Raw genomic sequence first — 17,270 nt, 5'->3', positions numbered from 1 at the left:
AGCTGAAAACTCAGATTTGGCTATTTTTTTTTTGAGTGTCATGTTAATTGTTCTCCTGGGCTCATAGATGTCTCATTGCAAGAACCCAGAGAAACAGCTTCAGGAGTTTGTTTTCTCTAAAATCCTTGAAGGAGAATTTCATTTAAAAAAATATTTTTTTAAAGATGGCCTGGTCCTTTCTTATTTTCTCGGACAATCTTTGAAAAATGTATTATTAATGCTCTATCTATCTGTCTGTCTGTCTGTCTGTCTATCACATTTCTAAACTGCCCATTATATTTGCATGACTCTGGGCATTTTACAAATAAAACAATAAAACCATTATAGAGGTAGTCCCCATCTTGCAACCATCCATTTAGCGGCTGTTCAAGGTTACTGCCTCACTGAATAAAGTGACTTATGACCGGTTCTTGCACCAACCACTGTTGTAATGTCCCCACAGTCACATGAAACAAAATTTGGGTCCTTGGCAACCAGCATATGTTAATGACAGTTTCAGCTTCCTGGAGTCATTTGTGACTTTTGCAGCTGGCATCTCACAAGCAAAGTGAATGGGGGAAGCATTAGTGACCGTGTGATTCACTTAACAACTGGGGCAACTTACCTAACAGGCGTGGCCAAAAGTTGCAAAATTAGTCATGACTCATTTAACAATCCTGTCACTTAGCAACAGAGGTTCTGGTGTTAGTTGTGGTCTACCTGTACAAGCATAGTTAAAAACAAAGTTAACAAAATATATTTATTTATCAAATGTCTATTTTTAATGTATGGTTAATCGAATAGAGTGCTTTTAATTTTATTTGATCAACATTTTGACATATAGCTCTTCTTCCTAATCATATATTTTTAGTCGTAGACTCAACTCAGCTAGCTGACTTTTTGGTCAGTGATTTGAATAGGATTTGCAATGATTCACTGACCCCTAAGTGTATCGTTAACAGCTTTGGGTTTGGGCCACTTGTCTTTTAATCAAAGCCTCCCAGAGTAGCTCTGGATAGTAAGATGGGTGGCATTTAAATTTAGTAAATCAATCTGAGAAATGTCTGTCTTTCTACTAGATGTTCAAACAGATGTTGTCAGAAAAGCAAACGAAGTGGGAGAGCTACAAGACAGAAGGATCAGAAAGAATGGCTGAATTGGCAGATGTCTTTTCAGGCGTGAAACCATTAACCAGAGTGGAGAAAAACGGTAGGCTGAAACAGAAAAACAAGTAGGAATCTTGTTAAAAACTTTTAGCATGAAGAGTAATGAATTTCCAATTCATTTTTAACCAAGTCAAACCCGTAACTCTTTGTCTAATTTAAATCTTTCTTCCAATTGTAAATATGTAAACCAACGGCAGACATGTCCTTCTGATTTTAGCTGTCCCTTAGGCTTGAGGATAGGATCACCAAGATTAAAAGATATTTTACCGTAGGTCCACCAGTCTGGCTTCGCCAACATTTCTTTTGTGTGTGTGCGTGTGTGTGTGGTTGTTAGTTTTCAGCAGATGTGGTCATTGTCTTCATGCTGTTGGCTCTTTTTAAGAGGAGAAAAAATGGAGGGCTGAATTTCTGCAGCGAATCAATAAAGGGAAATGATGGGCTGTGTTCATTATTGATTTGGTAGATGTGAAACATGCTATTAAGACCTATGTTCTCTAACAACTTCTGTTGAAATATCGCAAGTTGAATCCTTTCATGGCAAGTGCATATTCAATAAATTAAGAATTTCCAACAGTAAGATGGAAACATGACATGACAGTTTCAGCATCCTGGGGTCCTTTGTGACTTTTGCAGCTGGCGCCTCACAAGCAAAGTGAATGGGGGAAATCCAAAGTCACATGCAGAAATAACATCTTCTTTCTCAAAGCTAAAAGTGGCCAGTATCCTGGCTCTGTTTTTTCCCTCCCACACAAGTTAGGCTTCTAAGTCTTGCATTGTAGTGGCACATAAAGATTAGCATTTTTGCCAATGAAAGAAAACAATCATCTAATTCTTAAGTATTTTTCCTATTTTAGTCAATATTTGGAAACACAACATTTGTAGACAGAGAGTTTAAGTGATTTCAGGGGCGTTGACAGTCAGATCTGCCACAACAAGTTGATCTCTTTTATTCCTTTTCCTGCTTGGACAGAAAATCTGCAAGCCTGGTTTAGAGAAATCTCCAAACAAATCATGTCCCTGAACTACAATGATTCCACTGCAGCAGGCAGGAAAACAGTGCAGCTAATTCAAGCTTTGGAAGAGGTAAGGACGGAGTCCTTGTCTAAACATTTTCTCATTTTCTTGGTGGAATAATATGATTGAAAATCTCCTCAGTGAATGAGCTGCATTCATTCAGCTGTTTAACGCAGGTCCAGGAATTTCACCAACTGGAGTCCAATCTGCAAGTTTGCCAGTTTCTCGCAGATTCTCGTAAGTTTCTGCATCAAATGATCCGAACCATCAACATTAAAGAAGAGGTTTTAATCACCATGCAGATAGTAGGGGACCTTTCCTACGCTTGGCAGCTCATTGACAGGTATGACTCCAAAGACATTCTGAATTCTTCTTACCAGGACTGATTAGCTGAGTAGGCTGGCTTCCCCGAATGAAGTAGCATGTTCAGTGTCCTATTGTAGAAGCAATCATATCTAAATAATGAACCTTGAGAGTTGGAACCTCTTTTGATTCTTATAATTTGTCAATTAAGGGGTGGAAAACGCTGCTACGTAGATTAAGAGTACAGATGGTCCTCCACTCATGATCACAATGGAGCCTGCCCATCACAGTTGTAAGTCTAGACCAGGGGTAGGCAACCTTGGCTCTGTTATGACTCGTGGACTTCAACTCCCAGAATTCCTGAGCCAGCCGTGCTGGCTCAGGAATTCTGGGAGTTGAAGTCCACAAGTCATAAGAGAGCCAAAGTTGCCTACCCCTGGTCTAGACACTCCTAGTAAAGCAGTTGCCACAATTGCAAAGCGAACCAGTGTTTATGAGATGGTTTTGCTGAAAACAGGAAATACATTCAGCAAAACCCTTGCAAAATGCAATCAAATGACCGTGGGACACCGCAAGCAGCTATAAATGCAGCTTGGATGCCAAACACCTGAGTTTTAGTCACGTGACTGCAGGGGTGGAGGTGACCATTGAAATGTTAAATCTGAGTCCTAAGTAGCCCCCCCAGGTGGGTTGTAAGCAACTGGTCGTAAATTGAGGACTTACCTGCAGTGCATTCTACATGAACAGCATGTGTTCTACTGTAGAGCTACAATTCTTCTACAGGAATTGTAGCATTCCTATCTTAGCTCTTCGTTTTCTGATCACTTTAGGGAGCGGATTCTAAACCTGCTTGCCGCATAAGGTGTTTGTTTTCTATGGAGAAGTTCAGATCTATTTGAGTGTAAATGTAGCTGCCTTGTTTGGTTGACAATCTTCACACGAACAAGGCTTTAAAAGAAGGACAGAGAACTTTCCAGGAGACCAGGCGCCCCACCACTTTTAACGGGAGTGAAGACCACAATAAGAAGTATAATAATATATATGCAGAATCATATCATGTACCGGTCTAGTTTACAATTTTTCATATTTGTTTCTGCATTTATATGAATGGTCCTATTTTGTTGTTGTAAAGGTAAAGGTTCCCCCGCACATGCGTGCTAGTCGTTTCCAACTCTAGGGGCCGGTGCTCCATCTCCGTTTCAAAGCCGAAGAGCCAGCACTTGTACGAGGACGTTTCTGTGGTCATGTGGCCGGCATGACTAAACGCCAAATGCGCACGGAACACTGTTACCTTCCCACCGTAGTGGTCCCTATTTTTCTACTTGCATTTTTTTACGTGCTTTCAAACTGCTAGGTTGGCAGAAGCTGGGACGAGTAACAGGCGCTCACTCTGCTACGCGGCACTCGGGATTCGACCCGCCAAACTGCCGATCTTCTGATCGACAAGCTCAGCGTCCTAACACACTGAGCCACTGCGTCCCTTTTGTTGTTGTTAGTTACATTTAAATCTTAAAACATGTTTACATTTAAATCTTGAACAAGTCTGTTTTAGACCAAATATTGATTTCAGATTTTATTTCTATCATGGCTTTATTTATCTTCCACCACCCTTTTTCCAGTTTCACCTCTATCATGCAGGAAAGTATAAGAGTCAGCCCATCTATGGTAACCAAACTCCGGGCCACCTTTTTAAAGGTGAGTTGGTTAGTTCATTAGCAACAATCCAGCTTTTGGGAAGGCGGATTGGGAATCCTTTATGGGTGTTTTTTTTTAGGGGGGGCACCTATTTGTTGCCTCTCTTGAAATCCTTTGTCCCAAGTTGACAAATTGGATTTCCAAGACCGTAAAACTGATCCATTTTATTCTGGATTCTTTCCAGAATGGTATTAGGCCTTTCAAAAATAATTAAGGATTTACTTTACTCAGAATATATTTCACTTACATAGTAATTCTAATGACTTTCAATCTCGGGCATGAAAATCTGAGGCTCAGTTTATTTATTTATTTATTTTATTTGTTTGTTTTTATATACCGCCCTTCTCCCGAAGGACTCGGGGCGGTGTACAGAGCAAGGTAAGTATACAGTATAAACAATAGTAAAATAAATGAAACCCCAAAATCTATCAGGCCAGGCCGGCTTGCTGGAATAGGTAGGTTTTTAAGTCACGTCGGAAGTTTACACACCAAAGACAAAGTTTGCTTAGTCACAGCTTGTTAAATAATTGGCTGAGTCCGTACAGTAGACTTAAGCCACAAAGCATGATTTACAAGCCACAGTAGCCAGATTCACTCCTTGCATTAAGCCACTGTCAATAGAAACCATATTATAACCTAAAGTATAGCTGGGAACTTTATTGATGTGTCTATTCACTTGCTTCCAGCTGGCTTCAGCTCTTGACATGCCACTTCTTCGCATCAATCAAGCAAACAGTCCTGATCTTCTCAGTGTATCACAGTATTATTCTGGAGAACTGGTATCCTATGTAAGAAAGGTGAGCAAGATCATTTTTGGAGATAATTTTTCCCCTTATTACAAACTGGGAAAGCCGTTTTTCAAGAGTTCCCCTCTGGAAGAGCTTTACAATAGACCGGTGTTTCTCAACCAACTGAAGATGTGTTGACTTCAGCTCCCATAATGCCTGGAAATTAAAAGCCCACACATCTTAAGAATTGCTGATTTTGAGAAACGCTGCAGTGGACTGTCACAATTCAAGCTGAACCTCTTGGTCACTGTAGCCAAGAACTTTCTAGATCTTTGAACCAAAGATAAGTCTCCTTTGCCCAACCCAAGATTTGGATCTTCCTACCTAAATCCAGTAATAAAGAACTGAACAACCACCTAAGAGTTTGTTAGATTAGATTAATAGTAAGTGTATAATCATGCAGCCTTAAACATGATGACATTTATAATGAGAACATTCTCTGTTTAAATCAATGAAAGTTCATCTCTAGATAAAAAAATGAATTTAGCAGAGAAAGGAAATATAAGAAAGAAAGGGTAGGTGGTAAGCACATTCACCACATTGTAAATAACAGAGTTGAGCCAAACAACATATTATTCCCGTTGGGATAGATCACACCTATCTATGTGGCTAGAAAGTCAGTTTGGTATACAAATAGTTCTTGCTTAATGACCGTTTGTTCAGCAACCGTTTGAAATTATAACAGCACTGAACAAAAGGATTTATAACCTGCCCTCCCCTAAATAATAGTTGAAAAGGGCTTTACTTGGGGATAACAAAAAATAACTTTTGCTAATTCAGGTCTCCCTTCGTTGGAATTCAAGGGGTATTGTTCTACCATGCTAAAAACTAGAGGGGTATTGTAACCCTTAAAGGTACTATTACTTTTCACTCACTAATCAATATTTTTGCATTTTGTATTTTTCCATTTTGGGAGAAAAGGTTTTACAGATCATTCCAGAAAGCATGTTCACTTCTCTCCTGAAGATTATAAAACTGCAGACTCACGATATCATTGAGGTGCCAACCCGCTTGGACAAGGACAAGCTGCGAGATTACGCTCAACTTGGACCCCGCTATGAGGTGCATCAAAGTTCACAGTGTTAGAGAGATTAGGTGCACTTCTGGAATTGGGTATGAAGTCATATTCCTGGGTGATAGAGACACTATAGATTATGATGTCAATGCTGCTAACATTGGATGTTCTTGCTTTGACAAAAGATGAAGAAGCAGCTATTTCATATTTCTACTTGTGTATCACTTTTAGAGTTAAAGTTAGATGAAGAAGGGAGGGGGAAGGAAGAATGCATGGGAATTAGACATAATAACAGTAGCAAGGTTAAGTGTAATAAGAGGCGATAAGAAAGAACTGGGGGGGTTAAGCTAAAGAGGGAGAACTTACCCTTCAAACTAATTGGAGAATGTGATTTATGACAGCAACAAAAGGAGGGAATTGGGTTTCAATATTATTGTGCTTAGGGGAGGGGAATCCAGATTCCAGCTTCTCCCAAGCATTGCCGATATTATATTGCTTTAATAAAACAGGGCTTTTCAACCTTTTCACCCATTGTACCACTTTTAAGATATGGCAACATCCGAGTCCACCAGTCGCCTAGCAAGGTGTCAAAAACTTAATGACCAAAAAAAAAAGGAAGTACAGGTAGTCCTCAACTTACAACAGTTCGCTTAGTGACTGTTCGAAGTTACAATGGCACTGAAAAAAGTGCCCCCCCCCAAGCCACAGACGAGCAAGACACCTGCCTGCCTGCCCGCCTGGCAGCGCTCTTCCTCCTGTCCGAGGTTTTCATTGTTGTGAGCATTTCTGTTGAGGATTGGCAGCGGGGCTGGGATGGGGGGTGTTTGGTTTTTATTCTCCCCATCTGCTGGGTGGTTGCAGCAGGTTTGGGTCACTTCACATGACCCTGGGATACTGTGACTGTCATAAATATGAATCAGTTGCCAAGCATCTGAATGTAAATCACAAGACCCTGGAGATGCTGCAACATTCCAGCTGATCGGCACTTCTTCTTGGATCAGTAGACACGCCGGGATAAGCGCTGAGCTCCAGCTGGATCCTGGCGCTGATCCTGGCGCTTCTGTTGAACACTGACAGCCCTGCAGCTCCAGCCGTCTCTCGCTCAGGCTTGTGTGGTGCTGCCACTGGTTCAGCTCATTCCCCTCCCCCGCTACCACTTTTCTAGGATGGTCGCGTACCACCTGCCAGGTGCCAATGTACCACAGGTGGTACCCGTACCACTGGTTGAAAAGCCCTGTAATAAAAGACTTTGAAGGTAAACAATGCCTCAGAGTTCTTTGAAGAGCTCATCCGTCGGAAACTTGACATATAGTAAATCATATGTAACAAGGAATGAATATTTATCACAAAAAGTGGAAGCAGCTTATTTCTGTTCCTCTTGTCATAAGGAAGTGACAGTTGGGCATGTCATTTAAAACATGAAATTAAGGAGAAAGAAGTCCCATGTGGTCAAAGAAGAAAAGAGCTTCCTTATCAATGATGTTCTTTTCACCTCCCCAATGCTCTGGAGCTGCCTTCTAATTACCAACCTCTCTTTTCCTTCTCAAAGGTTGCTAAACTTACACACGCCATCTCCATTTTCACGGAAGGCATCCTGATGATGAAAACAACATTGGTTGGCATCATCAAGGTAACATTTTCCATTGCAGTGGACAGAAAAATCTAGAAACCTGCTGATTCCCAAAGATAGATTTCATGAATCTTGAAATAAGTGAGGTCCAAAAAGTATGTGAGAATGGTACAGTAGCTTCACCCAAAGGAACAAAAATTGCATTTTGAAGGCCATTTTCCAACATTTCTTCAAGGGCTGTTTATGTGCACGTATGTTTCTGCATGAGCCTAAATCAGGGGTGTCAAACTCAATTTCATTGAAGGCCGCATCAGCATTGCGGTTGCCCTCAAGGGGCCGGGTGGGTATGGCCAGGGTGGGCGTGGCCTACTGGGTGGGCGTGGCTAGAGTGCGTATGGCCTACTGGGTGGGCATGGCCAGCTCTACATCATTCGCATCAAGGGTGCCTATGGGAGCCCAGGCAGGAGTGGGACAAATCGGAGGGTCTCTGGCAGAAGGAGGGTCTCTGGGCCAGGGCCAAGGCAGTGGGGGCCGTTCCCTCACTATTTCCAGGATGGCTTCGTGGGCCACATGAAACCACTTCGCGGGCCGGATCCAGCCCCCGGGCCTTGTGTTTGACATGTCTGGCCTAAATGAACTCCAGAAGATGGTAAAGGACAGGAAGGCCTAGAGGAACGTTGTCCATGGGGTCACGATGGGTCGGACACGACTTTGCAACTAACAACAATAACAACATGTTTCTTCAAATCAGTGTTGATTCCTGGTGACTGCCTGGACTAGTCCCTGCGGTTATAGCTTCTACATAATCATCTTCAAGGGTGTCTCCTTAGTCCTCCGCGATCACCACAGTAGGATGAAAAACAAGCCCAAAGGACATCTAGTGCCAGAATACTGAGCGTGTAGATGTTCTGCACCTACACACTCAGTATTCTGGCACTAGATGTCCTTTGGGCTTGTTCTGTTCTGCAAAAGTTAGAAAACTTGGAGACTGTCTGATCTTCCTCGAGATAAAAAAATGTTCAGTTCAGCCATAGCATAATAGAGAGTAGGAAACACGTATCCAACAAACAGAAAGGCCCATGAAGAGAAAATATGGGCACATGATCATTTCTCTCTCCTGCGGGTTTTCTAGGTTGACCCAAAGCAGTTGCTTGAAGATGGAATTAGGAAGGAGCTGGTCAAACGTGTGGCTTTTGCCCTACACCGAGGGCTCACCTTCAACCCCAGAGCTAAGGTACTAGGTGGTCTTCCCCCCCCCTTTTTTTTCTTTCTTTCTGATTGCCTACATTCATTTAGCCTAGCTCTTTGTCATCGTACCTGTTAGGCATATGGTGTTAGCCTACAATGTTGGGTTGAAAATATATTAACCATGATGTTATATCTTTAAGATGTTAATTGGCCAATGGGTGTGTAAGTGTTCTCATGGCCATAAGAGGGAGCTAGTAACGTAGCTTCTTTCTCTGAATTCACTGCTCTCTACTATTACTGTTTTTGCTCTGTTACTGTGAAACCTGAACTGTGGTAAGAAGACTTTGTATTTTGGATTACTCCTTGGACTGTTACTATTGTGTATGACCTGGACTGTTTATTTTTGACCGTGCATTTTTGTTTTTACACCACCTCAAAAGTAAACTACTTTTTGCTTTTACAACTCAGTGTACTCTTGTGTTTACTGTGTGACTCTTACTGCTCTCAGTACCCTTCTTTGTCTGTGCAACTCTTTGGTAGCACAAGGAGATCTCTGCACAACAAATTCCTTAACACTGGTTATGGGCCCAGGACTATACTGAGAGTTAGTACACACAGTATTCCTAGCTGAGTTTGTGTTAGCTAATTGGTGTAAAATGGCACAAGAACTGTTGTCAGGCATCTCCTGGATAACCCGGTTGGATGGTAAGAGTCACACAGTAAATACAAGAGTACTCTGAAAAAATCAGCTCCTTTTCATGAAGCTCTTGAAAAGTTGTCTTCATGTAGTTTAAATGGGTCAGCATATCTCCATTCTTCTGCAGACGAGCCCTAAACAGCTTACGTGTAAGGTGTATATGTGCACCCACACTGTCTCGAACATAAAGCCTTCGCAAAACGTCCCAACACCTAGCAGCAGACTCCTCACCACGAATATGGACAAGCTGCTGGTCATTCAGTGTTAGTCCAATAATGCAAAGAGCTTTCTCATTGTTTCGTTTAAAGTCGTCTATCTTCTTTGCATCCTCTTCGTTATTTGGATCCCAAGCAGTAGTATCTGGTGGGTTATTAACTACAGTCCATAGTCCTTCCTTGCACAAAAGCAAGCAGCATTTTGTGGACCAGGAAACATAGTTTGTACCATCCAACCGGGTTATCCAGGAGATGCCTGACAACAGTTCTTGTGCCATTTTACACCAATTAGCTAACACAAACTCAGCTAGGAATACTGTGTGTACTAACTCTCAGTACAGTCTATGCAACTCTTTGGTAGCACAAGGAGATCTCTGCACAACAAATTCCTTAACAGTACCAACTGTTACGGTAAAATTCTCATCCTCGTTCCCCTTTTAGAAATTAAATGCTTCAAGTCATCTCCCTACAGCTTCATGAAAAGAGAGGTTTCGCACATTACACAGTCTCAAATTCTATTTCAGATGCATGGGCAACTCTTGAAAAAGCTGGAGGAACAGGGGTGTTCCAGTTTGCAAATATATATTAAAAAAAAACTTGGAGGCAGAGAAGCTTTTGCTTCTCTCCATCTTGCAATGGTGAAATTGTTTCTCCTAGGTAGGGAGGGAGAAGGTTTCCAGGAAAGAGGAAATTCTGGAATCCACAAGCAGTCCTCAATTTACAACCGCAATTGAGACCAAATTTCTGTTGCTAGGCATGGCGGTTGTTAAGCAAGTAATGCCTGATTTACAACCTGGTTTGTCACGGTTGTTAATCAAATCACTGCAGTTGTTGAGTGAATCATGCATTTGTTAAATGAATTTGGCTTTCCACATTGACTTTGCTTGTCGGAAACCGGCTGGGAAGATTGCAAATGGTGATCACGTGATCCTGGGACACTGCAACCATGGTAAATACGTGCAGGCTGCCCAAGTACTCAAATTTTTATAACATGACTGTGGCAATGCTACAACAGTTGTAAATGTGGCAGCTGTTTGTAGGTAACTTTCTTCAGTGCCATTGTAACTTCGAAGAGCCGCTAAATGAATGGTTGTAAGTTGAGGACTATCTTTATTGGGATGTGCACAAAGGGGTTAAAGCAAGCGTCTTCAAACTTAGCCCTTTTATGACTTGTGGACCTCAACTCCCAGAATTCCTCAGCCAGAGTACCTGGCTGAGGAATTCTGGGAGTTGAAGTCCACAAGTCATAAAAGGGCCAAGTCTGAAGGCCCCTGGGTTAAAGTGATCAAAATGGCAGCTGTGACTTTGCAGTCCAAACCCTTTCTTAGCATCTGCCATCGTGAGTTTCCTAAACCTGCCCTTCTGTAGACATCCCTGAATGGAGGAATAATAAATTTAAGAAGGCAAAGATGGTGAATGTCCTTTTGATTTTTCCCTATTTCCACAGCCCAGCGAGCTGATGCCCAGACTGAAAGATATGGCAGCCACAATGGATGGGTTCCACCGTTCCTTTGAGTACATCCAGGACTACGTTAACATCTGTGGATTAAAAATCTGGCAGGAAGAAGTATCCCGTATTATTAATTACAACGTGGAGCAGGAATGCAACAACTTCTTAAGGACAAAGGTATTAAACATCCTTATTAAAAAGCTGTAGAATGTATAGATGTCAACAGAAAAGAATGTTTGTAGCTCAGGGTTCAACTACAGGGTGCTTGGTGCACTCAGAGCTTGGTTGTTTTCTTGCAGACGCTTCATTGCTAGAAGGAAAAGTAGCTTGCCGAGAACAAACCACAAGCCCTCCTAGTACTGATGTTACCTAATTGGTAATGGGGAATGAAGCGTCTGCAAAAAAGCTATCAAGCTCAGGGAGCACCAAGGAGCCCACCATGGGGTTACTGGCTTTCTATCTTATTCTTAATGCTGCTTATTCAGAGCCCTCGTGTCTTCCTCTGAATTCCCCCTCCATTTCAACTCCAAAAATGACTTGAGGAAATACTCTGCTAGCTGTAAAACATCTCCCCAAACCTCTTCACAGAAAACTGGACAGAAGGAGTGAGTAAAACCAATCAGCCACAAGACGTTATCGGGACTGAATTCACACATTTCACTAAGACATTGTTTCCTTATTTAGTCCACCTTAAATGTGTTGTGTGAACCCAGCCAAGTGTGGTTTAGTCAGTAGATCGTGATTGAGTAAGCTAAAGTTTAGCATGGTGGGTTAATCCAGCCCCGGTATTTATTGCACTAGAATTGTTTCACTCACTTCTTCAAAGGTTACGTTTTAAAGTTACACGGTCCAAATGCAAATGCAATGGTTGTAAGGCAGCCACTGCAATCATTAAGTGAACGCTATTGTTGTTAAGCAGATCTGTTGTTCGGAATGGGACAACTCACCGCAGCCAACTCATTGCGGCCAAGTCACCACGGCCACCATTTTTTGCTATGGGCTATTTTTGCCTACATTTGTAAACAAATGCTGGTTTCTGGAAAATGTGTCAAAAATGGCACACATGGCTATGGGCGGGGAGGGGGGGGAGAACAAAACTTTGAAACCAGGTTGTAAGTGCCTGGTGTGGAGGGGTGCCTGTCAAAACTTCAAACAGTCACTGAGTGACCAGTCATAAGTCGAGGACTACTGGTAGATGATGTGGACAGACCAAGAGCAGCCATCAAGAGCCTTGAAACCAACACCACTCATAGACAACACTAAATAGATAACCTTTATTGTCTTTTTTTTACTGTGGGCACAATGGCACACATTAAAAATGAAATTTAGTTGCTTGCTCTCAAAGTGTACACATACATAACACACATTTAAACAGGCATATACATAGAATGAAGGCTATTGCTAAGCACATTGTGCTTTAGATTGTAAGCCGCCCTGAGTCTTCGGAGAAGGGCGGGATATAAATGGGATTAAAATTAAATTAAATTAAATACTATATGCAACATATGTATAGACCTACACCCTTACATATAAGTATCATATAAATATTAGTCACTGTCCATCTTGAATATATAGTGGAAGGAGGAAGCTTTAGAATTCACAAGGTTAATAGTGTATGGAACAAAACTGACTGAATCTGGATGTTCTGCTTCGGATACCACGGAGCCCCCTCCTCCCAAAAGGTAACAAGGAAAACGGGTCATGAAGAGGATGAGTCGTGTCCCAGACAATCTTACGGATCCTGCTCAAGCAACGCTCATATGCCATGTCCTGGATGGGAGGGAGGGAACTGCCAATAATCTTTTCTGACATCCTCACCACTCTCTGCACCGCCTTCCTGTCTGGAGCAGGGATGCTTCCAAACCAGACTGTGATGCTGTATGACAGGATGCTCCTGATCGTCCCTCTGTAGACAGTGGTCAGGACAGGGGAACGAAGATGTGCTTTTCTCGTGCGATGCAGAAAATGCAGGCGCTGCTGTGCCCACTTCACCAGTGTCTCGCTGTTGAGCGACCAAGCCAGCCTACTTGTTAGCTGCACACCCAGTAATTTGATGCTGGTAACCATCTCCACAGGTGAATCATTGATGCACAGAGAAGTGTGGCCGTGCCCGCCTTTTCTGAAATGGATAATGATCTCTTTGGTTTTTTCCAGTATTTAAAACTAGGCTGTTTTCCTTACACCAGTTCACCACTAGGATACTGTAGTCTTGAAAAACAGCCTGATATTTTTTTTTGGGGGGGGGGGAATGCAATTACGTATAATCAGAGATAACTCAGAATGATTTCACTGTGCATGTCTTTCAGATTCAAGACTGGCAAAGCATCTACCAATCCACCCATATTCCAATACCCAAATTTGCACCTACAGATGAATCTGTTACTTTTATTGGTCGCCTCTGCAGAGAAATTCTGAGAATCACTGACCCAAAGTAAGCAGACTACATAATTTGCATATTCCCGCAGAAAATGGGCTGTTTCTTGACATCTTCACATAACGATCAGCAGACTAAACCAGACAAGTTTCATAAAACTCCTACCCCTTCATCTCTTACAGAGTCTGTATCTTAAGAGGAAAAAGTCTTTCTTTCCTCCTCCTCTTCCTTCCTCTCTTTCTCCCCCCCTCCTTTTTTCCTTTTCCTTCTCATCCTTCCCTCTCCTTTTTCTCCTCTTCCCCCTCTCTTTTTTCTCCTTTTCCTTTCCCTCCCCCTTCCTCCTCCTCCTCCTTCCTCCTTTCTTCCCCTCCCCCTCCCCCTTCTGCCTGAACTAGTCAAAAACTCGTAACTATATCTCATTCCAAACCTGCAGAGGTTTTAGCCCAGAACTGATTCTGACTCTCGGTATGGAAAAATTACATAATTTAATGAATCTACATTTTATTATCGCAGATCTTCCTGTTTCTTGTTTGGCCAACTTTACTCAATATCTGATTGCTTAAAGATTGTTCGCCCTTGCCAGCTTGCTCACAGATAAGATCCTTCCTTCAGTGATGGCTACTTACCTTTTTTACCTGTTTCCCAAAAGGTCTGCCTGCTATATTGATCAGCTTAACACCTGGTATGATATGAAAACTCACCAGGAAGTCTCCAACAGTCGCTTGTTTGCCGAGATCCAGAACACTCTGGGTACCTTTGGTCTCAACGGATTAGACCGTCTTCTCTGCTTCATGATTGTCAAAGAGTTGCAGGTAACCAGGCCCTAGCCCAGCTCCAGTTCAGCCAGACTATCACAAAACAAGTCCGCCTGGACTAAGAAATGTGTGCCATTTTCTCTCCCTTAGCCTCCTATAAAAAAGGTAAAGGTTCCCCCGCACATGCGTGCTAGTCGTTTCCGACTCTAGGGGCCGGTGCTCATCTCCGTTTCAAAGCCGAAGAGCCAGCGCTTGTCCGAGGACATCTCTGTGGTCATGTGGCCGGCATGACTAGACGCCAAAGGCGCACGGAACGCTGTTACCTTCCCACCGGAGTGGTCCCTATTTTTCTACTTGCATTTTTACGTGCTTTCGAACTGCTAGGTTGGCAGAAGCTGGGACGAGTAACAGGCGCTCACTCTGTTACGCAGCACTCGGGATTCGACCCGCCAAACTGCCGACCTTCCGATCGACAAGCTCAGCGTCCTAACCCACTGAGCCACCGCGTCCCTTTAGCCTCCTATAATCAGTTGTGAAAATGCAAGTGGTCCTCAGTTAACCATTCATTCAGTGTCCATTCAAACGTATGATGGCATTGACCGGTGCTCATACTTAAGGCCATGGCAGCACCCCCTGCAGTCACATGATCACAATCTGAGCACTTGTTGGTCCTTATTTCTGACAATCATAGTCTAGTCACATGATAGTGTTTGCAACTTCCCTGCCAGCTTCCCACAAGCAAAGTCACCGGGGAAGCTGGCATGAAGTCCCATGAACTTGCTTAATGTCCATCAGTGATAACCAGCAACTGCCATTTCTAAGCAGCACGGTCACTTGACATTGTGCTTTATGATTATACCACTTAGAGACGGAAATTCTGGTCCCAATTACCTTTGTTGAACGAGGACTACCTGAAACCTTAAGGATGGAGATGGGCTGCAGCCTAGACAACGGTCACACGACAGGTAGATAGAAGGAGGAAAAGTACATGGGGGATGTCTCAGAAAGGATTCTCCCTAGTTTTTTGGAAAATAAAAATAAAAGAGGGAAGAAAGGTTTTCAGACCTGCAAGATTCTATTACTGTAACCTTATGATGAAGATAATTTTAGTACTTATCGTTTGTGCTTCTTATCTGGACTACCTCAAAGGACTGACACTTCCAGATATGATGGACTACAATCCCCAAATTCCTAACCAGCTTAGCTAATAGTGGGATTAAATTGGGACTTATTTATGTCCTACTTTTCTCTCAGAAGCTCAGGGTAACTTAGAAAACAAGATAGAATAACAAATAGAAGAATAACAGAGTTGGAAGGGACCTTAGAGGTCTTCTAGTCCAACCTGCTCAGGCAGGAAACCCTGTACCATTTCAGACAAATGGTTGTCCAAACTCTTCTTAAAAACCTCCAGTGTTGGAGCACTCACAACTTCTGGAGGCAAGCCATTCCAATTTTCAACATTCTCAATTTTCTTTCTCCAGAGCCGGCAACTTTGGACCTGGTCACAGAACACACTAAAACCAGTATCTTTTCAGCCTTGGCAATGTTAAGATCTGTGGATTTCAACTCCCAGAGTTCCCTGGCCAGCATTCTTTTTGAAGTCCATACATTTTAATATTTCCATAGTTGAAAAACACAGCTGCAAACAAGATCTTGGGTTCCATTCTAGGTTATTCATGCCACACAAAACACAGTATGTGCAACCGCAATGGGTAATAATAATAATAATAATAAGAAGAAGAAGAAGAAGAAGAAGAAGAAGAAGAAGAAGAAGAAGAAGAAGAAGAAGAAGAAGAAGAAGAAGAAGAAGAAGAAGAAGAAGTTGGAAGGGACCTTGGAGGTCATCTAGTCCAACCCCCTGCTCAGGCAGGAAACCTTATACCATTTCAGGCAAATGGCTGTCCAGTCTCTTCTTAAAAACCTCCAGTGTTGGAGCATTCACCACCTCTGGAGGCAGGTTGTTCCACTGGTTAATTGTTCTAACTGTCAGGAAGTTTCTCCTTAGTTCTAGGTTGCTTCTCTCCTTGACTAGTTTCCATCCATTGCTTCTTGTCCTGCTTTCAGGTGCTTTGGAGAATAGCTTGGCTCCCTCTTCTTTGTGGCAGCCCCTGAGATATTGGAACACTGCTATCATGTCACCCCTCACCCTTCTCTTCATTAGACTACACATACCCAATTCCAGCAACCGTTCCCTATATGTTTTAGCCTCCAGCCCCCTAATCATCTTTGTTGCTCTTCTCTGTACCCTTTCTAGAGTCTCGACATCTTTTTTACATCGTGGTGACCAAAACTGGATGCAATATTCCAGGTGTGGCAGAATATCTGCAGAATATCCCAAAGAAACTTTTTCTTTTCTCTCCAGAATTTCCTCATCATGTTTCAGAAAACAGTGCTGCATGATAAAGGGGTCCATGAAGCATTGAAGTCTCTCATGAAGAGTGTCAGCCCTCTGAAAGGACTTGTGGGTAAGTGTCAGGACCCACCCCAATCCACATCTTAGGAAACTCCTGGATCCAAATTTGTCCAAAAGGAAAAGTTTACTAGGATGAGATCGGTTGTGGCAATACGAGACGGGATCTGACATTGAGTTACATTTCAATACTATATAAAGCATTCCCGTTTCAACCCCCTCCCCTCAAATCTATTTGGTCAGCTCACATCATTTACTTAGGTGTCAGGCCCTTTTGTGGGAAAGGGAAATCTCCTTGTGTTTATTGTTATTGCTTTCTTCCTTCGGGAGAAGGGCGGTATACAAATTTAATAAATAAAATAATAAATAAATAATAATTCCAAATGGAGATGCAACCCAGATCTCTCTCTCTCCCCCTGTTCCCCCCAGATCAAAAGCTTTCCTGGTCTTTGAAAACAGCCTACTGCAATCTGAATAACCATCCTCTCCCCCCCCCTCGGAGAGATGGCAGAATCCCGAGAATAAGCACAATTTTCTAACCATACATTTATGAAATGCGATATAAATGGATTCTGACAGTAAGGTTCTTAAAGCAGGGTCCTGGGCTAGAAAACGGCCAGGATTTGAACGGCTTTTAGGAACCCTGTTGTA

General features: G+C 42.6%; 1 protein-coding gene across 2 annotated transcripts in view; it reads left to right on the top strand.

The window, feature by feature from the left end:
* Positions 1-17,270, top strand: part of WASHC5 (WASH complex subunit 5) — a 42,905-nt gene that overhangs the window by 16,160 nt on the left and 9,475 nt on the right. For both annotated transcript variants that reach the window (XM_081323292.1, XM_081323291.1), the window contains 12 exons: positions 1,059-1,188; positions 2,116-2,228; positions 2,336-2,502; positions 4,082-4,157; positions 4,844-4,954; positions 5,867-6,007; positions 7,510-7,590; positions 8,663-8,764; positions 11,078-11,257; positions 13,387-13,511; positions 14,104-14,266; positions 16,572-16,674. In XM_081323292.1, coding sequence (XP_081179418.1) covers positions 1,059-1,188; positions 2,116-2,228; positions 2,336-2,502; positions 4,082-4,157; positions 4,844-4,954; positions 5,867-6,007; positions 7,510-7,590; positions 8,663-8,764; positions 11,078-11,257; positions 13,387-13,511; positions 14,104-14,266; positions 16,572-16,674 — 1,492 coding nt within the window. The remainder of the gene's footprint in view (positions 1-1,058; positions 1,189-2,115; positions 2,229-2,335; positions 2,503-4,081; positions 4,158-4,843; positions 4,955-5,866; positions 6,008-7,509; positions 7,591-8,662; positions 8,765-11,077; positions 11,258-13,386; positions 13,512-14,103; positions 14,267-16,571; positions 16,675-17,270) is intronic.

Source organism: Vipera berus (genome assembly GCF_964194415.1).
Source record: "Vipera berus genome assembly, chromosome: 3".
Classification (NCBI taxonomy): Eukaryota; Metazoa; Chordata; class Lepidosauria; order Squamata; family Viperidae; genus Vipera; species Vipera berus.
The sequence above is the reverse complement of the archived record's forward strand: the minus strand, read 5'-3'. Positions and strand labels throughout refer to the sequence as shown.